We start from the raw sequence: 18,845 nt of genomic DNA, 5'->3' as shown, positions 1-18,845 counted from the left end.
TTAAGTGCTGACCAGGAAGTACATGAACTGCAACCAGTTTATGGTGATCATGTGACAAACTCTTCGTCCTTCAGATCTTGATTTGAAGAGATTGAATAACAGAACTGTCCTTTCTCTTCAGAGACCTGTGATTCTACTTGTGCCAGTCTGATAAAATGAAAGAGCAAGTGTGCATTAGCATAGTAGTATGACACTACAAAATCAAGGGATTACAAATTAGATGGTTAACTTCACTCTCCTGTGATTAGAGAGGCAACACTTGCTCACAAAGGAGAGTAACTGTGTGAGAAGTGTATGGGAGAGAAGATAATCATTGAGACCTCAATGATCAGTTTGACATGAAACCGAGGTGCACACAGATCTTCGCTTGTGTTGTCAGCTACAGAGATGCATATTGCAGCAAGGCAAGATAAACTGAGATGACAGCAGGAGGGGAGAATGATGGAGCTTTGAAGGGGAGAAGTGTCTGAACATGGAATCATCTACAATGTGAGCTAGAATTTATAGGCAGTGCCTAACAAGGGTGAAAAGTCAAGCTCCATATCTGACTAGAAAGCGTCAAATGTTCTGTCTTCGTATTCCAAGGTGGAACCACCTTGCACACAGGTCTTTCAACCTTAGGTAGTGTGTCTCTTCTACATAACACTATCAACAAGTTTACATAGAAATAACAGGAGGGTTATTGGTTTCGTAGTCTTGACAAGCCTATAATTTATTTTCCAAAAGCCTTTGATTCCCTCCTTAATCATGTACGCTAATGGGGCCAGTAATGGTCCTGATGTAGGTTAGGTTACATTACGCTTATTTGCTTGGGGCATTCACCTGGATGAAATATGTAGTGCAGATAAATTGATATATTTGTGCAACTTAGCTGCTGAACTACTCAATTAGCCCTTTGTTTTGATTGCTAAGTTTTTGGTGTTGTTACTCCGCTGAAACTTTGTGGAGAATTTTCCCTGTGCCGGTACAACAACATGTATTATAAATAATAAATCTACTTGTTGAGACTGAGATATCATTTATAAAACTGGAAGAGAAAAGGCAAAGAGGAACTTATAAATATTTTTTGCAATCCCCCAGTGAAAAGATGATTAAGTAGCTGAATCAGACAGAACCAAAAAGTCCCAATTAGCTGATCTTGGCTAAGATGGTGGTGGAGCTATGACTGGCTACAGTGGCCACGGGTAATGGAAAATATTCTGGGATTCCCAATTACTATCTGATGATTTTTGTTGAAATTCATGTTTGTGGACATTAACTGAGAGCAGGATCAGGCCTTGCTATGATACATCCTGTGACCAAATAGCCTATTTATGGGGGAGTGGGGGCGTGTGTGTGCCTGTCTGTCTGTCTCAGAGGCATACAAACACTAAAATGCACGTGCACATCAAAACGCACGTGTGCACACTAAATAGTCATTCAGATTACCAGAGTGAAGTACCTGTCCTGCTGCTCGGGTAATGTTCTTGAAAATCACAACATTTTGGTGTTAACTCAATGCCAGAAAATGCAGTCCAGGATAGAAAAAGATCATTGATAGTCCACATTATACCTAAGCTAGTTGGTGACGTTTCAGACAGGAGAAAGTTTTAGATTTGCAGTTAACCTGTCAAAACCTGAACAAGCCATTGCCAAGATGTTTGCATTCATGCACACCCAAATTATATCTGTTAGAGTTATAGATGGACAGGAAGCTTTGTACCTAGAATAAAAGGGGCCTGTCTCCCCCTCCCGGCGTTCCCTGAAAAAGAGTGCAAGGAATGTGACTAACTCAAACCTTCCCACTGGGGATAACAGACCTCAAAGTTCATTCAGAATTAGAGCTTCACTCCATCTCTGTAGCACTCCACTTCTAGTTACAAAGAAGCCTGAAGTATTTATAAAGCATATCCTAACTCTACTTTCTTGCACTGCTTGTGTTAGAATTTTTCCCCTGTTAAGTTAAAGCGAAGTACGAATGGAGATTTAGCGCCTGGATCTGAGAGTCATGTAAGTAGACCCCCATTGGCATTGTGTGGCGGCTTGTTCAGCTTTTGTCCAAAGCTTTTTCTGCAGCGTGCCAGACCAGAACCACCAATCAGACAGTGCAGCACTGTAAGCAAGAATGTCGCATGAATGCCAGCTAAATATATTGATAGTGAGATTAAAAGGTGAATGAAGAACTCTCAGGGTTGGTATTCCTATTACAGAAGTCAGAATTTGTTAACTTTAACCCTTTGCTCCCACTTTTAGCCATGAATTTTTAAAGTTGTTTACATTTCTGATGGAAGGAGAGACTCTTGGAAGAGACTCTGAAGGCAGCAGACTTTATTCATTCTCTGGCCAGTTTAACCTTTTTAAAAAAGACGTTGTCTCCTTAACTGAGCTCACAGATGTATCATTGACAAATTGGTGGGCGCAAACTCCTAGGTCCCTTGCGGAATGCAGCTTCTAGTATTTAACACATTGAACAGATATTTATGAACTGTACAAATAATTTGATTTACACTTTGAGAAGCATAGTATAAACATAGAACTTGTTTTTAAATAAAGCCTTAAGCACTCTTCTTAGTTCAATGATAAAAACAAAAAAACTGCGGATGCTGGAAATCCAAAACAAAAACAGAATTACCTGGAAAAACTCAGCAGGTCTGGCAGCATCGGCGGAGAAGTAAAGAGTTGACGTTTCGAGTCCTCATGACCCTTCGACAGAACTTGCGTTCGAGTCCAAGAAAGAGTTGAAATATAAGCTGGTTTAAGGTGTGTGTGTGGGGGGCGGAGAGATAGAGAGACAAAGAGGTGGGGGGGGGGTGGGGGGGTGTGGTTGTAGGGACAAACAAGCAGTGATAGAAGCAGATCATCAAAAGATGTCAACGACAATAGTACAATAGAACACATAGGTGTTAAAATTAAAGTTGGTGATATTGTCTAAACGAATGTGCTAATTAAGAATGGATGGTAGGGCACTCAAGGTATAGCTCTAGTGGGTTTTTTTTTATATAATGGAAATAGGTGGGAAAAGGAAAATCTTTATAATTTATTGGAAAAAAAAAGGGAAGGGGGAAACAGAAAGGGGGTGGGGATGGGGGAGGGAGCTTACGACCTAAAGTTGTTGAATTCAATATTCAGTCCAGAAGGCTGTAAAGTCCCTAGTCGGAAGATGAGGTGTTGTTCCTCCAGTTTGCGTTGGGCTTCACTGGAACAATGCAGCAAGCCAAGGACAGACATGTGGGCAAGAGAGCAGGGTGGAGTGTTGAAATGGCAAGCGAGAGGGAGGTTTGGGTCATTCTTGCGGACAGACCGCAGGTGTTCTGCAAAGCGGTCGCCCAGTTTACGTTTGGTCTCTCCAATGTAGAGGAGACCACATTGGGAGCAACGGATGCAGTAGACTAAGTTGGGGGAAATGCAAGTGAAATGCTGCTTCACTTGAAAGGAGTGTTTGGGTCCTTGGACAGTGAGGAGAGAGGAAGTGAAGGGGCAGGTATTGCATTTTTTGCGTGGGCATGGGGTGGCGCCTCCGTCGCATCTATTCCGATGATGCTACATTCAAAAACAGTTCCTCTGACATGTCCTCCTTCTTCCTTAACCGAGGTTTTCCACCCACGGTCGTTGACAGGGCCCTCAACCGTGTCCGGCCCATCTCCCGCGCATCCGCCCTCACGCCTTCTCCTCCCTCCCAGAAACATGATAGGGTCCCCCTTGTCCTCACTTATCACCCCACCAACCTCCGCATTCAAAGGATCATCCTCCGCATTTCCGCCAACTCCAGCATGATGCCACCACCAAACACATCTTCCCTTCATCCCCCTTATCGGCATTCCATAGGGATCGCTCCCTCCGGGACACCCTGGTCCACTCCTCCATCACCCCCTACTCCTCAACCCCCTCCTATGGCACCACCCCATGCCCACGCAAAAAATGCAATACCTGCCCCTTCACTTCCTCTCTCCTCACTGTCCAAGGACCCAAACACTCCTTTCAAGTGAAGCAGCATTTCACTTGCATTTCCCCCAACTTAGTCTACTGCATCCGTTGCTCCCAATGTGGTCTCCTCTACACTGGAGAGACCAAACGTAAACTGGGCGACCGCTTTGCAGAACACCTGCGGTCTGTCCGCAAGAATGACCCAAACCTCCCTGTCGCTTGCCATTTCAACACTCCACCCTGCTCTCTTGCCCACATGTCTGTCCTTGGCTTGCTGCATTGTTCCAGTGAAGCCCAACGCAAACTGGAGGAACAACACCTCATCTTCTGACTAGGGACTTTACAGCCTTCTGGACTGAATATTGAATTCAACAACTTTAGGTCGTAAGCTCCCTCCCCCATCCCCACCCCTTTCTGTTTCCCCCTTCCCTTTTTTTTTCCAATAAATTATAAAGATTTTCCTTTTCCCACCTATTTCCATTATATAAAAAAAAACCCACTAGAGCTATACCTTGAGTGCCCTACCATCCATTCTTAATTAGCATATTTGTTTAGATAATATCACCAACTTTAATTTTAACACCTATGTGTTCTATTGTACTATTGTCGTTGACATCTTTTGATGATCTGCTTCTATCACTGCTTGTTTGTCCCTACAACCACACCCCCCCACCCCCCCCTCCACCTCTTTGTTCTCTATCTCTCCGCCCCCCACACACACACCTTAAACCAGCTTATATTTCAACTCTTTCTTGGACTCGAACACAAGTTCTGTCGAAGGGTCATGAGGACTCGAAACGTCAACTCTTTTCTTCTTCGCCGATGCTGCCAGACCTGCTGAGTTTTTCCAGGTAATTCTGTTTTTCTTAGTTCAATGTTTGAATTGCTTTCACATTTAAGAAATGTTCATGATCTTATGCTAGTGGCTTAGGTTAAAGGCTGTTTCTCAGACTTTCTCGGAAATAACGCACAAGGGCCTTCATCCTGGGGGTGCGTATATCTGTGCGGAGCTCTTCCCATTGTGTTCAGCTTCTTGCTTTCTGTGTCACCAGTATTCTCCATCAGAAACTCATCCGGACTAGTTCGCTTAGATGGTTTGGTAAAGTCAGAGAGAGTTGTTACTATCATACTGCTTATTTTTCTAATGTTTTGATCCTGTAAGTCAATATAAATGTTTCTGTTGCCTTGAAGAGGAGCAGGTAGATTTGTTGGCCTGTGAAATAGTTAAATTGTGGGATGAGTTTACTTTCACTGAGGAGGATTATTTGAATTAGCGGCTTTTGTGTATTCAGTGGTATTTTCCCTAGGGAGATGAAAACTTTGTCTGCTCTTGGACTTTCACTAGGGCCTTATTGCCATGCAAATCCATCAGTGGACTGCCCTGACTTTGCAAAGCAAGAGATACAGTATGCAAATGATAAATTATTGGCCTGAATGATCACATGTTTTGTTGTTTAATTTTAATGTGTTTATCCTGGACTTAATGCTGGATTTTCTTTTTGTCATGTATTCAGCTCTATTTAATTGAACAACAAAAGGCACTCCTCCAACAGTTTCCCTGGAAACAAATGACCCTTGTTTTCATCTCCATGTTGAAAAAGCTTTTGTGTCATACATAATTTCACGTTTCATTTTGTTTCATATATACTGTCTAGAAATAAACTATATTTAATCACAGTTATGAAAGATAAGATAATTGTGTCCCAGTATTGCTTTCTTATGTTCCTGTATTTCCCAATTTTGTTAGTCTCCTTTTTTTTTCCTCCATTTCTTTTTCAGTGATTTACACTGGCAATACAGATCTATGGATACTGGGAGCCCAAAATGGCTTATCTTGAGGGAGAGGGTGGGGGGATTGGGTGGCCATGGATACTGGCAGCCCATGGTTAATCTTTGTGACAATGGGCAGCTCAATGCCAGGGAACTTCACAGTTCGTGCTGAAATCATAAGTTTAAAGCAATGAAAGTCAATTGGCCTATCATGTCATTGCTGGCTATATCTATAAACCATTCTACTGCCCTGTCTTTTTCTGTGGCAGATATTTATCCACTTTTGCTTGAGAAGATGTAATTCTCTCTGCTTCAGTCACTCTTGCTCCTAAAGTCCTCTGTGTAAAGAATATTTCTCCTAACTCCCCCCACCATTCCGACACTGGATGGTGACTGAATCCTTGGTACCAATCTGGTAAATCTTCTCTGTGCCTTTTCCAAGCATCAGTGGGAGATAATGCCAGGTTTTCAAACAGGGGGCTTGCTTTTTTGTTTGGAGATGCAGACGTGCTTATGGTGTCCAAATGCAATAGAGTCAAAAAATAGGAGTCATAAATATAAGGTAGTCACTAATGAAATCAATAAGTACTTCAAGAGAAACCCCTTTACTCAGGAAGTGGTTAGAATAGGGATCTTGCTACCAATGTAATAATTGAGGTGAATAATGTAGATGAAACTGGGAGTAAAACTAGATAAGTACATGAGGGGAAAAAGGTTAAAAGCTTCTGTAGATAGGGCAAGATGAAGAGGGATGGGTGGAGGCTACTGTGGGTCATGTGCTGGCATATTCCTTTGGGCTGAGTGGCCTGTTTCTGTGCTGTAAATGCTATGTAATTCTACATAAGGGAATGAAGCAAGCTTGGAACTTGTGTACTAAGGGCACATTTGGACAACAGCATTCCTCACCCTATGTGATGGGATGGAGCTTTACACCTGTAGATCCCCTTGGGCAGAAGTAGGAACCAGTTTTTCTACTTGCCTCCATCTTGTAGCTCACAGAGGCCATCAGTGACAGAAAACTAATTGAAATTTGGAAGCATGACAATAGTTGGACTCTGCACAGTCTCCGAAATATAAGGGATATATGTGGGAAAGCTGTCCTTTCACAAAACCAAAGCCTCTTATTTTGGTTTTGCACAAAGAAATAAGATGCATATCAACTGTTTTGCACTTCCTGATGGAGACATAATCATTCAGTTCTCCCTCTTTCTCTCTCAACAGTCAATGAAGAGGTATCCGTGCCGACAGTGTGATCGGTCCTTCAACTCCTCACACAGCCTACGGAGGCATATCCGAGTAAACCACGATGGCGTCAAGAGAACTTACACCTGTTGGTAAGCACAGCACCAGACCCCATTGTCACATGAATGTTGCCTGATCTGTATGAAATTAATTCTCACATCACATTAGCTCGCCAAAGAATTCTAACTGTGTGCATTTGTGCTGTCTAATTACCTTTATTCCAGTAGAATTGTTTCTGCATTAAAGAAAGAACTGGCATTTGTCACATCCTCCAGTAACCCCAGAGCCCCTCTCAGCTAATGAATCATTTTTGGAATAGTCATTGGAGCAGCCAGTTTGCCCTTCAGGAAAGGTGCCAAAAGTAGCAAGTTAGAATTCAGTCGTTTCATTGTTGAAAAATAAATGTTGGCCAGGACACCAGAACACAGTCCTGCTCTCCTATAAATAGTGCCATGGATCTTTTCACTGAACAGGCAGACAGGACACCAGTGAACGTCCCATCTGAAACACAAACTCAACTTCATTTGACACCTATAATTGCATAATCCCCAAAAAAGCATACATCAAACAATCGTTGTACTTGTAGATCTTGAGGGTTATATCGACTGCGTGTAGATGCTGCATCATTTTAGGTTTCATTTTCTTAATTTATTTTTATTCGCTCGTGGGATGTAGGCGTCACTGGTTAGCATTTTATTGCCCATCCCTAATTGCCCTTTTTCAGAGGGCATTTTTAAGAGTCAACCACATTGAATTGAATTGACTAATCTCTGTGCAATGTCTAATTGCCATGAATGCCCCTTTGTTTTATGCTATCATATAACCTGCAAACTGTTCCATCACAGTCATTGCTGTACAGAAAGGTGTTGCCTAGTGTGCTGTGTAGAACATTCTCTGGTGCTTCCTGTAAACTGCAGCCATGACTTTCAGAGTGAAAATGCCACACTGCAATTTCATAATGAAGTTGTACGTTGTGTTAGGAACAAGAGGCGTCGGTTGCAGTGAGACAATAATACAAAGACTGCAAATCCTGAAAATCTAAAACAAAAAATGAGAATTCTTGAAATGTGCAGCTGGTCTGTTAGCATCTGAAAAGAGCAGACAAATTTCATTTTAAATAAATTTCATTTTAGATAAATATATATATGCCATATTTACTCATGTAAATGTCGATCTCGTGTAAAAGCCAACCCTCGTGACTTTTGGCATAAAACAAAACAAACTTGTACTTGGGGTGTATAAAAAAACTTTTCAGGGATCAAAGCCCAAAGGTTTCAGAGCCAAAGTATAATCCTGGCGATGTCCATGATTTGATTTCATTGCAAATGTATAAATAGTGGAAATGAATACCGGTAAATAAATGATTAAAATGTTTATGAATTTAATTTTTGCTTTAATTTATAAACATTACCTGTTGAAAAGTTGACCTCTTGACTTTTGATCAAAAAGGTTATTCTAAAAAAAAATGACTTTTACACGAGTGTATACGGTAATACATACAAGCTCAAAATTTTGAAAAGGTCATCTGTAAGGAATAGGCAGCACTGGTGGAATGTAGTGATGCCTGTTGAGGCTGGCCAACATCAACGGTATTTCTGTTTCCACAGTGGACTAACAGTGAAAATCTTCAAAACTGATAGATAAGCCTCGGATCTATCTAGCGTGGGTGTTTGTACAAAGACAGAAGTAGGTCATTTAACCCCTTGAGCCCATTCATTCATTCAGTTATATCCCACATCCCCTATTTACCTGTCTTTGCTCCATATCCCATAGACTGTACTTGCCCTTAAATTATCATCGTATTTAATATTCAAGCCAGCAGAAGATTTTGGGGACACCAGGATGTTTGAGTGGTTGATGATGACTTCGTGCAAATGAATAGCACGTCAACTCCCCCCTTCCCCGCCTGACTTGCTGTGTAAGAAATGAAGTTGAATGGGCAAAAAGCCAGCGTAATGGAATTGAGACTTGAAGAACTTGTACACCTTGAGTAAAAGGGCAACAATGCACCCACAGTTAGACACTTAGTTACATCTAAGTGTAAAACCCAACACTTTGCTTATACTGGGGCACTATAATAACACTTAGCGATTGACGACAGAATTCATAATCAGAGACTGACAGCTGATAAAAATCTGCAAGTTGCAGATATACATTATGGCGCCTTTGGTACCAGATCTCGTAGCAATTCAGTACCAAGAAGTGAGTCTCCAACAATCTCAAAGTATTTGAAAGAGAGATAATGTGGCTGAATCATCACTGAGAATTATGCACGGCCATTTGAAAGTTTGAAAAGGTGCTGCTTTTTTTTTTCTAGTTTCCTTTCTCACCACCTTTCCCTTGGGGCAGTGGCCCATGTCTGGGGCATATAGTTCCACTGACGACAACAGCCGTGCAACACCTGAACCCAAATGGGTATTGTTCATCTGTGAGGCAGAGCAGTACATGTCAACAGGACTTTTGTGTGGACGGAACCAAGCTGACTGCTTTCTTGGCCTGCCATACCTGCATGGTGTCAACCTGGGTGTGTCGGAGGAGATAGCAGTGCTGCGCCATCAAGTGGTGATACCCTGAAATTAGTGCCATCAGGATTATTTACACAGAATTCCCAATATAACTATTGGCATTTTCAAATTGTTTCAGTAGCTGTGACAAGAAATAGTGAAGTTTGTTGACAGAAAATGCAAGCATACACAGGACTTTTAACATAAAGCGATCTCCCATGGTGATGCACACCATGAGGAAAACCACATTGAAGCCTTCAAGTGAAATGGGATTAGAGGTTGGGGGTTAATTAGAGCCAGGCGCGAAACATTGATTTTAAGGTATAACATGCCATCCTTTTTTGATAGTTCCATTCTAAATTGGTGCGTCCACATTTGTCATAGAAACTGCCTTTGTAAACAACAACACCTGCAAGTTCCCCTCCAAGCCACTCACCATCCTAATTTGGAAATATATGTTACCCATACCCCATGGGACTGCAGCGGTTCAAGAAGGCAGCTCACCACCACCTTCTCAAGGGCAATTAGGGATATGACACTAGCATCCTAAAAACAAATTTAAGGCTGCCAGGTGATGCCAGACCTGCTGACTATTTCCAGCATTTTCTGTTTTTATTGTAAAAAGGCTTTGTTGGTTGGAGGGTATAGTTACAGCATGATAACATTTCATAATAAATGTGGACATGTGGGTCTATAAAGAAATTATGTGCCCAGGCAGAGATTTTAATACATTAGAGATTTAAATCCACAATATGTACGTGTTTACAGTTTCCAGCTGAGGGTTTTGCATAGTGACCAGGAGTTAGAGGCCTCAGCATTTGTATGCATGGGGCCCTACTCAGAATCTTATTTGCTTGGTTATAAGTTCTGTAGTATGCCAGGAATCCTGGTTTGTAGCCTGTCGGATTAACATATTTATTCACCTCTCAAAAATCACCATTTTTACAGCTCAGGAGGAGGCCACTCGGCCTGTTGTGTCTGTACCAGCTCTCCGAATGAGCAGTTTATCTGGTGCCACTCCCCCGCTTCACCCCTTAAGCTGGCACATTTTTCCTTTTCAGATAATTATCCAGTTTGAAAGCCTCGATTTGAAACTGCCCCCACCACACACTCAGGCAACGCATTCCAGATCGTGAGGAAGTTTCTCTTCATGTCTCCATTGCATCTTTCGCCAATTACCTTTAAATCTGTGGCCCCTCATTCTTGATGCTTTCACCATTGGGAACAGCTTTTCCCTGTTGATTCTGTCCAGAGCCTTCATGATTTTGAATACCTCTATCAAATTTCTCCTCAACCTTCTCTAATTGTCCATCTTCAATCTGCAGTTCATTTATATAACTTACTTGCAGTTGAAAGCTGAGCAAATGAGGAAGCTGATGTAAGTATAGTAGCTGAACATCTGCATGAATATGATTTTCTTCACAAACAGTATAGCTTCCAGCCTTTGACAACTTGGTGACTGTATTTGCATTCTTCCAATCCCTTCCTTGTTTTTCTGTTGTCATCTTCAATCAAAATAAAGTGTGGCTTAGAACAAGGCAGTGACTACAATGGGGAAGGGCGGTGGGGGTGGGTGTGTGGGGCCACTGGGACTCCTGACCAAGACGATCCCGAATAGCCTTAAGTTTTTAAAGGACACAATCCCTCTTTTTTCTGTAGCGGACAACAGAATACCTGTAGGTGACTGTTGGACTGTATATATAAGAATAAGAAATTCCACACAAAAGCAAAGTACTGTGGATGCTGGAAATCTGAAATAAAAACAGAAAATGCTGGAAGTACGAAGCAGGTCTGGCAGCATCTGTGGAGAGAGAAACAGAGTTAATATTCACGTCTGTGACCTTTCACCAGAAAGAATTCCATACTTTGTGGGAGTTCTGACATTCAGTCTACTCAGAACTGTTTGAACATTTATCAATAGCCCCAGGCCAGATTGAATCTGCTTTTTCAAGACTTTAGTTGACTGAAAATACAGAGATTGCGGTTGAATATGTATATGAAGTAGGAGAAGTCAACAGGACATGTAAATGTAACCACTTAATGATGATTGATCTTTTATCAGTCTGAGCACTCAGATACTGAGGCCAGAGAGAAACATAAAACAGCAACATTTGTTCTGAATAGTCCTGTTGGTTCAGGCCTGGGTCAGTGGACTTGGCTAGACAGAAAGGACTTTGGACTAGGAACACAGCAGCTTAATATCTATCTTATCTTTAAACCCTTGTGCAGTCAGCTGGCTGAGGAAAGGAAGATAGCCATTGAAAATATTTTGATGGGTTTACCTCCTTATGTTATTGATGGTGGAGGCTAACTGCCCAGTATTGGCCTTGTATTCTTAATTCCTGTCATTATTTCCAGGTATTGCACGGATGAAAAGCACTTTTTTGCCAAGCGCTTCATGTTGGAGAAACACATCAACCTAATGCACGGCATCAAAAACCCAGACTTTAGCCAGATGCCTAAAGCTGTGCATGGGGGCACAGACACAACAGTGGTAAGCCTTCTCCTGCCTGTTTCTAGATATTTTAAGGTGGTACCAAAGTTTGTACTCAGTGGGAAGGTGGTAGGATGTGGGTGGAGCTGATAGAAGACAGGACTGAGATGCTTCACAGTAGGAGACATGGAAATTAGCATTGTGTTTCCCTATGCACTTGTGGGATTAGTAGTGAGGACAGACCAGCAAATAAAGCATAGGATGAGGTTACCTGGGTTTTGAGGGCTGGTTTTCCAGGTCATGGGTCATATCTGGCACATGCTACAGTTCAGACACTTCTCAATGGGAGCAAAATACAGAATAGGTCCCAGAAATAAAGGGGTCAGTGATCCAACCCAACTACATCACCTGGTTTTCTTCATTTTCGTAGAATGATACAGTACAGATGAAAGTCATTTGAACCATCATGCCTGTGCTGGCACGTTGTACAAGCTATCCAGTTAGTCTCGCTCCCCTGCAGTTTTTCCAAAGCCCTGCAAATTTCCACTTTTCCTTTTGAAAATCCCCTTTTGAAAGTAACTATTGAATCTGCTTTTTCAAGATCTTAGTTGACTGAAAATACACAGATTGCGGTTGAATATGTATATGAAGTAGGAGAAGTCAACAGGACATGTAAATGTAACCACTTTATGATGATTGATCTTTTATCAGTCTGAGCACTCAGATACTGAGTTTAGGATTTCAAGGAACCCTGCTGAGGCACATTGCTTTATTAGACCACCTCCTGTGCAAATGGCACTTGAGCATACAACATAAGATGCTGCAGCTTCACACCTCATTTCCTTCAAATTATGGAGTTCCAAAAACAATGCAAAAAGATGCAACATTGAGCAAAAATTACTGTTTAATAATAAACAAAACCAAAGAGAGCAGCAGGGCTTACAAAACAATACAAGGTTTTGTGTATTAGACATCCAAAAAAAACTATCTTTTTGTTCTTTGCCATCATGAAGGGGGTCTGTGAAACACAGCGATCTATCCATGATACTGCATCATGGTTATCCATGGTGCTGCATCAGATGCCCATGGCTTCTTTGACAGCACCTCCCAAACTCTCAACTTTCATCATCAAGAAGGACAAGGACTGGCAGGTGCATGGGAACATAGCCACATACCAAAGATGCCCAAACCCCCAGATTGAATCATTTCAGGGGGGAATAAATCACATTTTACATTGTATAAGTGCCTAGAAATGCTCTTACGATATCTAATTGTTATTTTCTGTTTGAGGAGGACTTACCTGGAAAACGAATGGCCAGTGACTCTGAAGCGGGTGAGCTGCCCAACTCCGACACAATAGCATCGCTTCCCAAGAAGCTGAAGGTCGCAGTGTTCAAACAATACAGATGTTCCATATGTGGCTACATGACCAAGAGCAAAGCTGACTTCCAGAAGCACATACCTCAGCACAAGTCTGATGGTTCAACCTTCCAGTGTTCACAGTGTGGGCTCTGTTATACATCCCCACTCTCCCTGAACAGACACCTCTACATCGTCCACAAACTCAAGGAACCCGAGAAGCTTCAAGCAGCTGATGTGGTTAGTGAAAATGGGCAAGATGAACAGAAATGGGAGTCAAACACTACATCGGAAGAAGACATGGATCTTCAGTGCCAAGTCTGCAAAGACATTTTTGACAGTGAGACGGCATTGAGCGCTCATGTTCGGACTCATGGGATGAGGTTTATATTATCCAAGCAGAATGGAGGATCAGAGCAATGACTGCACTGACGCTAAGGGGAGCCTTTTTAATCCTTCTGCATTCTGAATGGATCTGCTGTGACTCCAGTGATAAACTTACATTCATTGATACACAATACAGCAACATATAAGCAAGTAAACGGAAGTGGTACACATTCAAAGCTTCGCCCTGCCCTTTTAAAGGACCGTGAAAGTGAAATAAGTGTTGCTTCAGGAACCACCATCCTGCAAACACTATTTTATTTTGCTTTTTCTTGCTGGTATCAAAACAGTAGCTTTTATATTTTCTACAACCCAATGCACACGCAGAACCTCACAAGGAAAGCAAGCCAAAGATGCTTTCTGCACCCTCCAGCCCTTAACACCCTCAAACGTTTGTGACACGTTTTTACCTGTAATGTGGTATTGCACTTGCGTGTCTTAGGCCACCTTCCAGTTAAGCTCCGCCACGGTCTCTGGTAGCTCTGAGTCTATAATTACAGAAGCAGAACCGTGTCCTACTGCTTTTCTGTTGGGTCATGTTAGGTCAGAATTGGGAGTTAAAGGTTCTGTGTTTGCCTTTTGAGCAAATTAAGTGACTCAAAGTGAATGGATGCCCCCCTTTGAAATGGAAAATTGAGATTTAATATGCATGCAATAAGGAGTCAACATGAAGTAGCTTATTTTAAATATCTTTGTCTCCCCATCCCTTATTTAGAAGTAAGTAGGCAGATTATACTGAGTAAATTTCTGCAATCCTTGGTGATACAACTGTCCTCTCGTCAAATCTTTCCTTTTGTGTGTTCTGTTTGAGTGGCAATCCCAGTGCAACCTTTGGGATAATGCTGTTCCTCTCTTTGCTTTGTAACTTTTTTGGGGGGTTAGTTTCTGCCTGTTGGCCTGCTGACAAAGCACCCTGATGCTCCGCTCCAACCATGTCTGCAGCACATACCTTCAACTGCTTACTTTGTAACATTTAAACTCGGTGAACAGAATAAGGCACAATGAGCTAGGTCAGACAGTTACTTACTGTAAAGCCTTGCTCAGAAATCTCACCTCCTGCATCTTGTGGTGCCAGTACACAAGCTTATGTAATGCAGAAGCATTGCTCAAAAAATGAGTAGTGTAGTAGCTTGTAGAGTTATTTGAGGGTGGTTCTGATTTTAAAACTATGCAGTATTGTGTTCCTTTCAAGCAAATGATTGAGATAAACAACTGCAAATGTTCTCTTAAGTTATCACCTTTCGTGATAACTTTTCATTTTTGACATCTGTATGGACAATGAAGTTTTTGAGAGCTTTGAGATTACGTCACTATTTGTAGGTTACAATTACATAAAACCACACACTTTGGCTTTTGCACAGCAAAGCCTCTGACCTGGGGGCAAACTAAGAATCATAGATTTACACCACAGAAACAGACTCTTTGGCCCATTAAGTCTGAAGTGCTTTTCTCTGTATGAGCCACCTAATGTATTCCACTCTCCTTTTTCCCCCCCCAGTGTCCTTTATTTAACCATTTTGATTCCCTTTTAAAATAATTTGTGAGCGCTGCTTGAAAGTGGCAGGGAACTCCACATTCCACTTATAATACTATGTAAGGAATTTATTTGTAACCTCCCCTTTAATTGTTTAGAGGAAAGAAAAAGCTGTAGAACAGGTCAGCCAGGGCACCTACAGCATCACAGGTTTAAAAGAAACCTGGAACCATTGTTTTTTCTCCCTGTCAACTAGGAAGAGTTGCGAGGTTGTAGATGCAGAGGATAAGAGAGCACTGTCTTGGAGGGTTGGATGGGGAAACTGTGTTGTGCGCAGCACTGTGCCCCAAAGTTCCTCAAAAGGACCGGGTAATCTCTTCAGAACTGCTTGTACTTGCCTGAAAATTCCAAAAGTGGGTACTGCTCTGGAATGAGAGGAAAAGCTAGTATAATGTTTCACATCTTTTAGACAACAGATAAACACTGCATAAAAGCAAAATACTGCGGATGTTGGAAATCTGAAACAAAAACAAAATGCTGGAAAAGCTCAGCAGCTCTAACAGCATCTGTGAAGAGAAAAACAGAGTTAACGTTTTGAGTCAATATGACTCCTCTTCAGAGCGAAGAAGAGTCATACAAGCTCAAAAGATAAACACTGCATATTGGAATTGGAAAGATCTGACTAGTATTGGTCTTTGTTTATTGAGGACAAACTGGATTGTTATCATTTCAGTTCTGTACTCTGTACGTTCTGAAATTGGGGACCACCTCTCATTTATTAATTTGTGACACCCCCTAATCATGACGGAGGAGTCACCACAAACTCGGGTCACCAAAATTTTAATTAAATTTGCTTTTTTTAAATTGTGTCACATGAATGTGTGGTTAGATTTACTGAATGACTCCAGATTGTAATTTAATTGTAGCCTTCTAGGCGTGTGTAACACTTGCCATTTGGCCCCTGCGAGGAATTATCTGCCTGACATCACTAGGATTGATTTGTCAAGTCTACAGAAATATCCTGTGCATTAAGCACAGGCAAGGGACAAGTACCTTACAGAATGGATTTTATTAGCATTGCATTTCTCACACACCCCAGTTTGAGGTCAAGAATGCATGGAGGCGAGATTTCAAATCAGCCCAAACATAGTCAATGTCAGTCAGATAACTGTTCCATTGCGATGTAAGATGCAAAACGGCAGCTTTGCAAGGCTGCAGTTATTAGCAGTCTCCAATAGTGAGATTTTCCATAACTTCAACAAACTGTGATCATTCGCAACTACAAAATTAACTATTATTCAATATTCTGCTTGTTAAACTAAATAATCAGGGATGCTATTCAAAGCATGAAATAGATTTCTTTTAAATAATTGATTAGGACAGAGATTAATGTTGACACTGAGTTAGAATTTCCACTAATTCCCAGTCAGTTGGAGGAAATCATGCCCAATGTTTGCATTCTGTATTACAGAAGCTCATTTCACGTTTGCAAACTAAAGCTCTAACTCTGGTGCTGGCGACTAGAGAATTGTGCAGGTCACTGAAATCCTGATGACTGTTAGCACACTCTAAATTAAATCATCAAATCTTGATATGACCAATTAATTTGCATTTGTATTAGGTTGAAACCAGACTTTTAAGATGCAGAGAGGTTCTCTAGATCACGCAGATCTCTTCATGTGGTGAAATTATTTAATTTCAAATGGTTCTTCATATTGAGTGGAGATTGTGGGCACAGTGCAAAGTCAGATGCAAGGTGGATGTGCCCTGGCCAAGCAACATGGCAAGCTGACTGGTGTTTTTCCTTCTCTACCATTTTCCCTCTCGCAGGTTACAGGAAGTGTAAAAGGGGGACCTTCTTTGTTTGGAAGGTTAGAAAGGTATTTTCCTTGTTGAACAAGGCTTTGTGCATTGGCTTGTTTTCTTTTTCAGTCTCCCCATGCCCATTTAAAATGAAGGTTGCAGAAGAATGTCCAGCGACCCCACTCACCTTTCTGTAAATCACTTCAGAATACAGCTGAAGCCTCTTAATGGGAGCATCCCTCACCCCTCACTTCCCCTGAGTGCGCGCACGCCCCCCCCCCCCCCCATCCTGGGGAGTGACACATTCCTCTCTGTTCACTTGTTCTTTTAAAGCAGACACTGTAGAATGTATGAGATTGAATCAGAGTCTGTGCCAGTGTTTCCTTTGTAAATGGGCAGTGCCATTAGGAAGGATGCTCATTAACTGGCTCATGCACTGCCATTCCTTCTGGTACCCATGTGAATGGCACTAAAGTAATTTACAGGAGGACCAAATAAAGTATTTTAAAAGAATTAAAAAAAACAGACCTAGTGTAATTCCCTGCTTAAATGACCACTGTACTGTATCTTAAATTTTATAAAATTAATTTCTTTAAAGAAAAATGTATCTCCCATATTACTCAATTTTATAAATTACTTTGGAGATTTATATTTAATTGTAGTCATATTGACTAAAATTTTCACGTGAACTTCCTATTTAAGTGCTATACTACCTTACGCTATTGTGTTCACGTGATGTTATATTACACTCTAAGGGGACACCCCAGACTCCAAGCAGAACTGTATCAAAAGGCACACTCCACTACCAGAAGGATTCATTTTTATTTTTTTTCATCTGCATAGTGCAGTTCTTGCTGAGTTGCATCCTCTGGCTATGGGCAGTGACTTACTTGCTCCAAAGAAGAGGTTAGCTTATGTTTGCTGCGTTGATGAAATTAGTAAACTTGAGTAAATGCTGGGAGCTGGATATTTGGAGGGTTTTAATTGTTGTGTATTAATTGGAGTCTGGAGTCTACCTCTTGATATTTTTGAGCCCGAATTCAGCTCTATTATTTACAGATGAAAATAATTTAAAATATTTATCTTACAGAATTCAGCTCTGTTCACTTCCTTATTTCAATGTTTTTTATACAACATATACAGACATTTGTACTTTTTGATAAATGTGTATAGTAGCGTGTAGAGAAACATTTTGCAAGGTAACCTGTGTAGTTTGCTAAGGGTAGATCTACATGTTATCAGGGATTTTCCCCCCGCCCCAAGCCATCACCTCTCTATTTAATCTGCATTGGCCTCTGTGCCTTCTTATTATGTTTACTTAAAAATATTTCAAATAAAAGGAACAGAAAGTGAATTTTTAACAGCTGCTTGTTTAGTCTGTTATCTTTATCTTAGTATCATCAGCCCTCTTAAACATTAACTTAATATATATTTAGCAACTATCTAGTGGCAGTGCTCATGGTAAGTCAGAAGATGCACTGTTTCATTTGCCCAAGAATATTTTACCATGTAAAATACAATATTCTACTTTAAAGTGGTACCTTAATGATGCAAAATCTAATACCTGACGGATAATAATGAAATTATACAATGGCTGCAGACATTCTGGCTCTGGTCTTTTGTGTTACTCTGCTTTTGTTTTGACATACATATAATATATATATATATATATATATATATATATATTTGGATATTGGAATACAGAGTAAAATTTCAAAATTTGCCCATGATATTAAACTGGAGGTCTGGCAGAAAGAAGGATGATGCCAACTGTCTGCAAAAGGACATAGGCTAGTAGAATGGGCAGACAAGTGGCAGATGGAATTTAACACTGGGAAGTGTGAGATGTGATACATTTTGTCAGAAGTGATTGGGAGAGGCAATATAGACTAAATCGCACAGTTCTAAAGTTTGTGCAGGGACAGAGAGACCTAGGGGGTGCAGGGTCATGTGCATAGATCTTTGAATGTGG

At 41.2% G+C, this 18,845-nt stretch overlaps 1 protein-coding gene across 2 annotated transcripts in view; it reads left to right on the top strand.

The window, feature by feature from the left end:
* The window catches only part of znf592 (zinc finger protein 592), a 151,354-nt gene extending 133,120 nt beyond the window's left edge, over window positions 1-18,234 (top strand). The window contains exons 8-10 of one of the 2 annotated variants that reach the window (XM_041178615.1): window positions 6,895-7,007; window positions 11,778-11,913; window positions 13,147-18,234. In XM_041178615.1, the coding sequence (XP_041034549.1) occupies window positions 6,895-7,007; window positions 11,778-11,913; window positions 13,147-13,635 (738 nt within the window). In that variant the 3' untranslated portion in view covers window positions 13,636-18,234. Of the gene's footprint in view, window positions 1-6,894; window positions 7,008-11,777; window positions 11,914-13,143 lie in introns of both variants that reach the window. The other variant, XM_041178614.1, reaches the window with a different exon arrangement.
* The last annotated feature ends 611 nt before the right edge of the window (window positions 18,235-18,845 follow it).

This window comes from Carcharodon carcharias, chromosome 32, assembly GCF_017639515.1.
Source record: "Carcharodon carcharias isolate sCarCar2 chromosome 32, sCarCar2.pri, whole genome shotgun sequence".
NCBI lineage: Eukaryota > Metazoa > Chordata > Chondrichthyes > Lamniformes > Lamnidae > Carcharodon > Carcharodon carcharias.
This window is presented reverse-complemented; position numbering and strand designations above follow the sequence as displayed.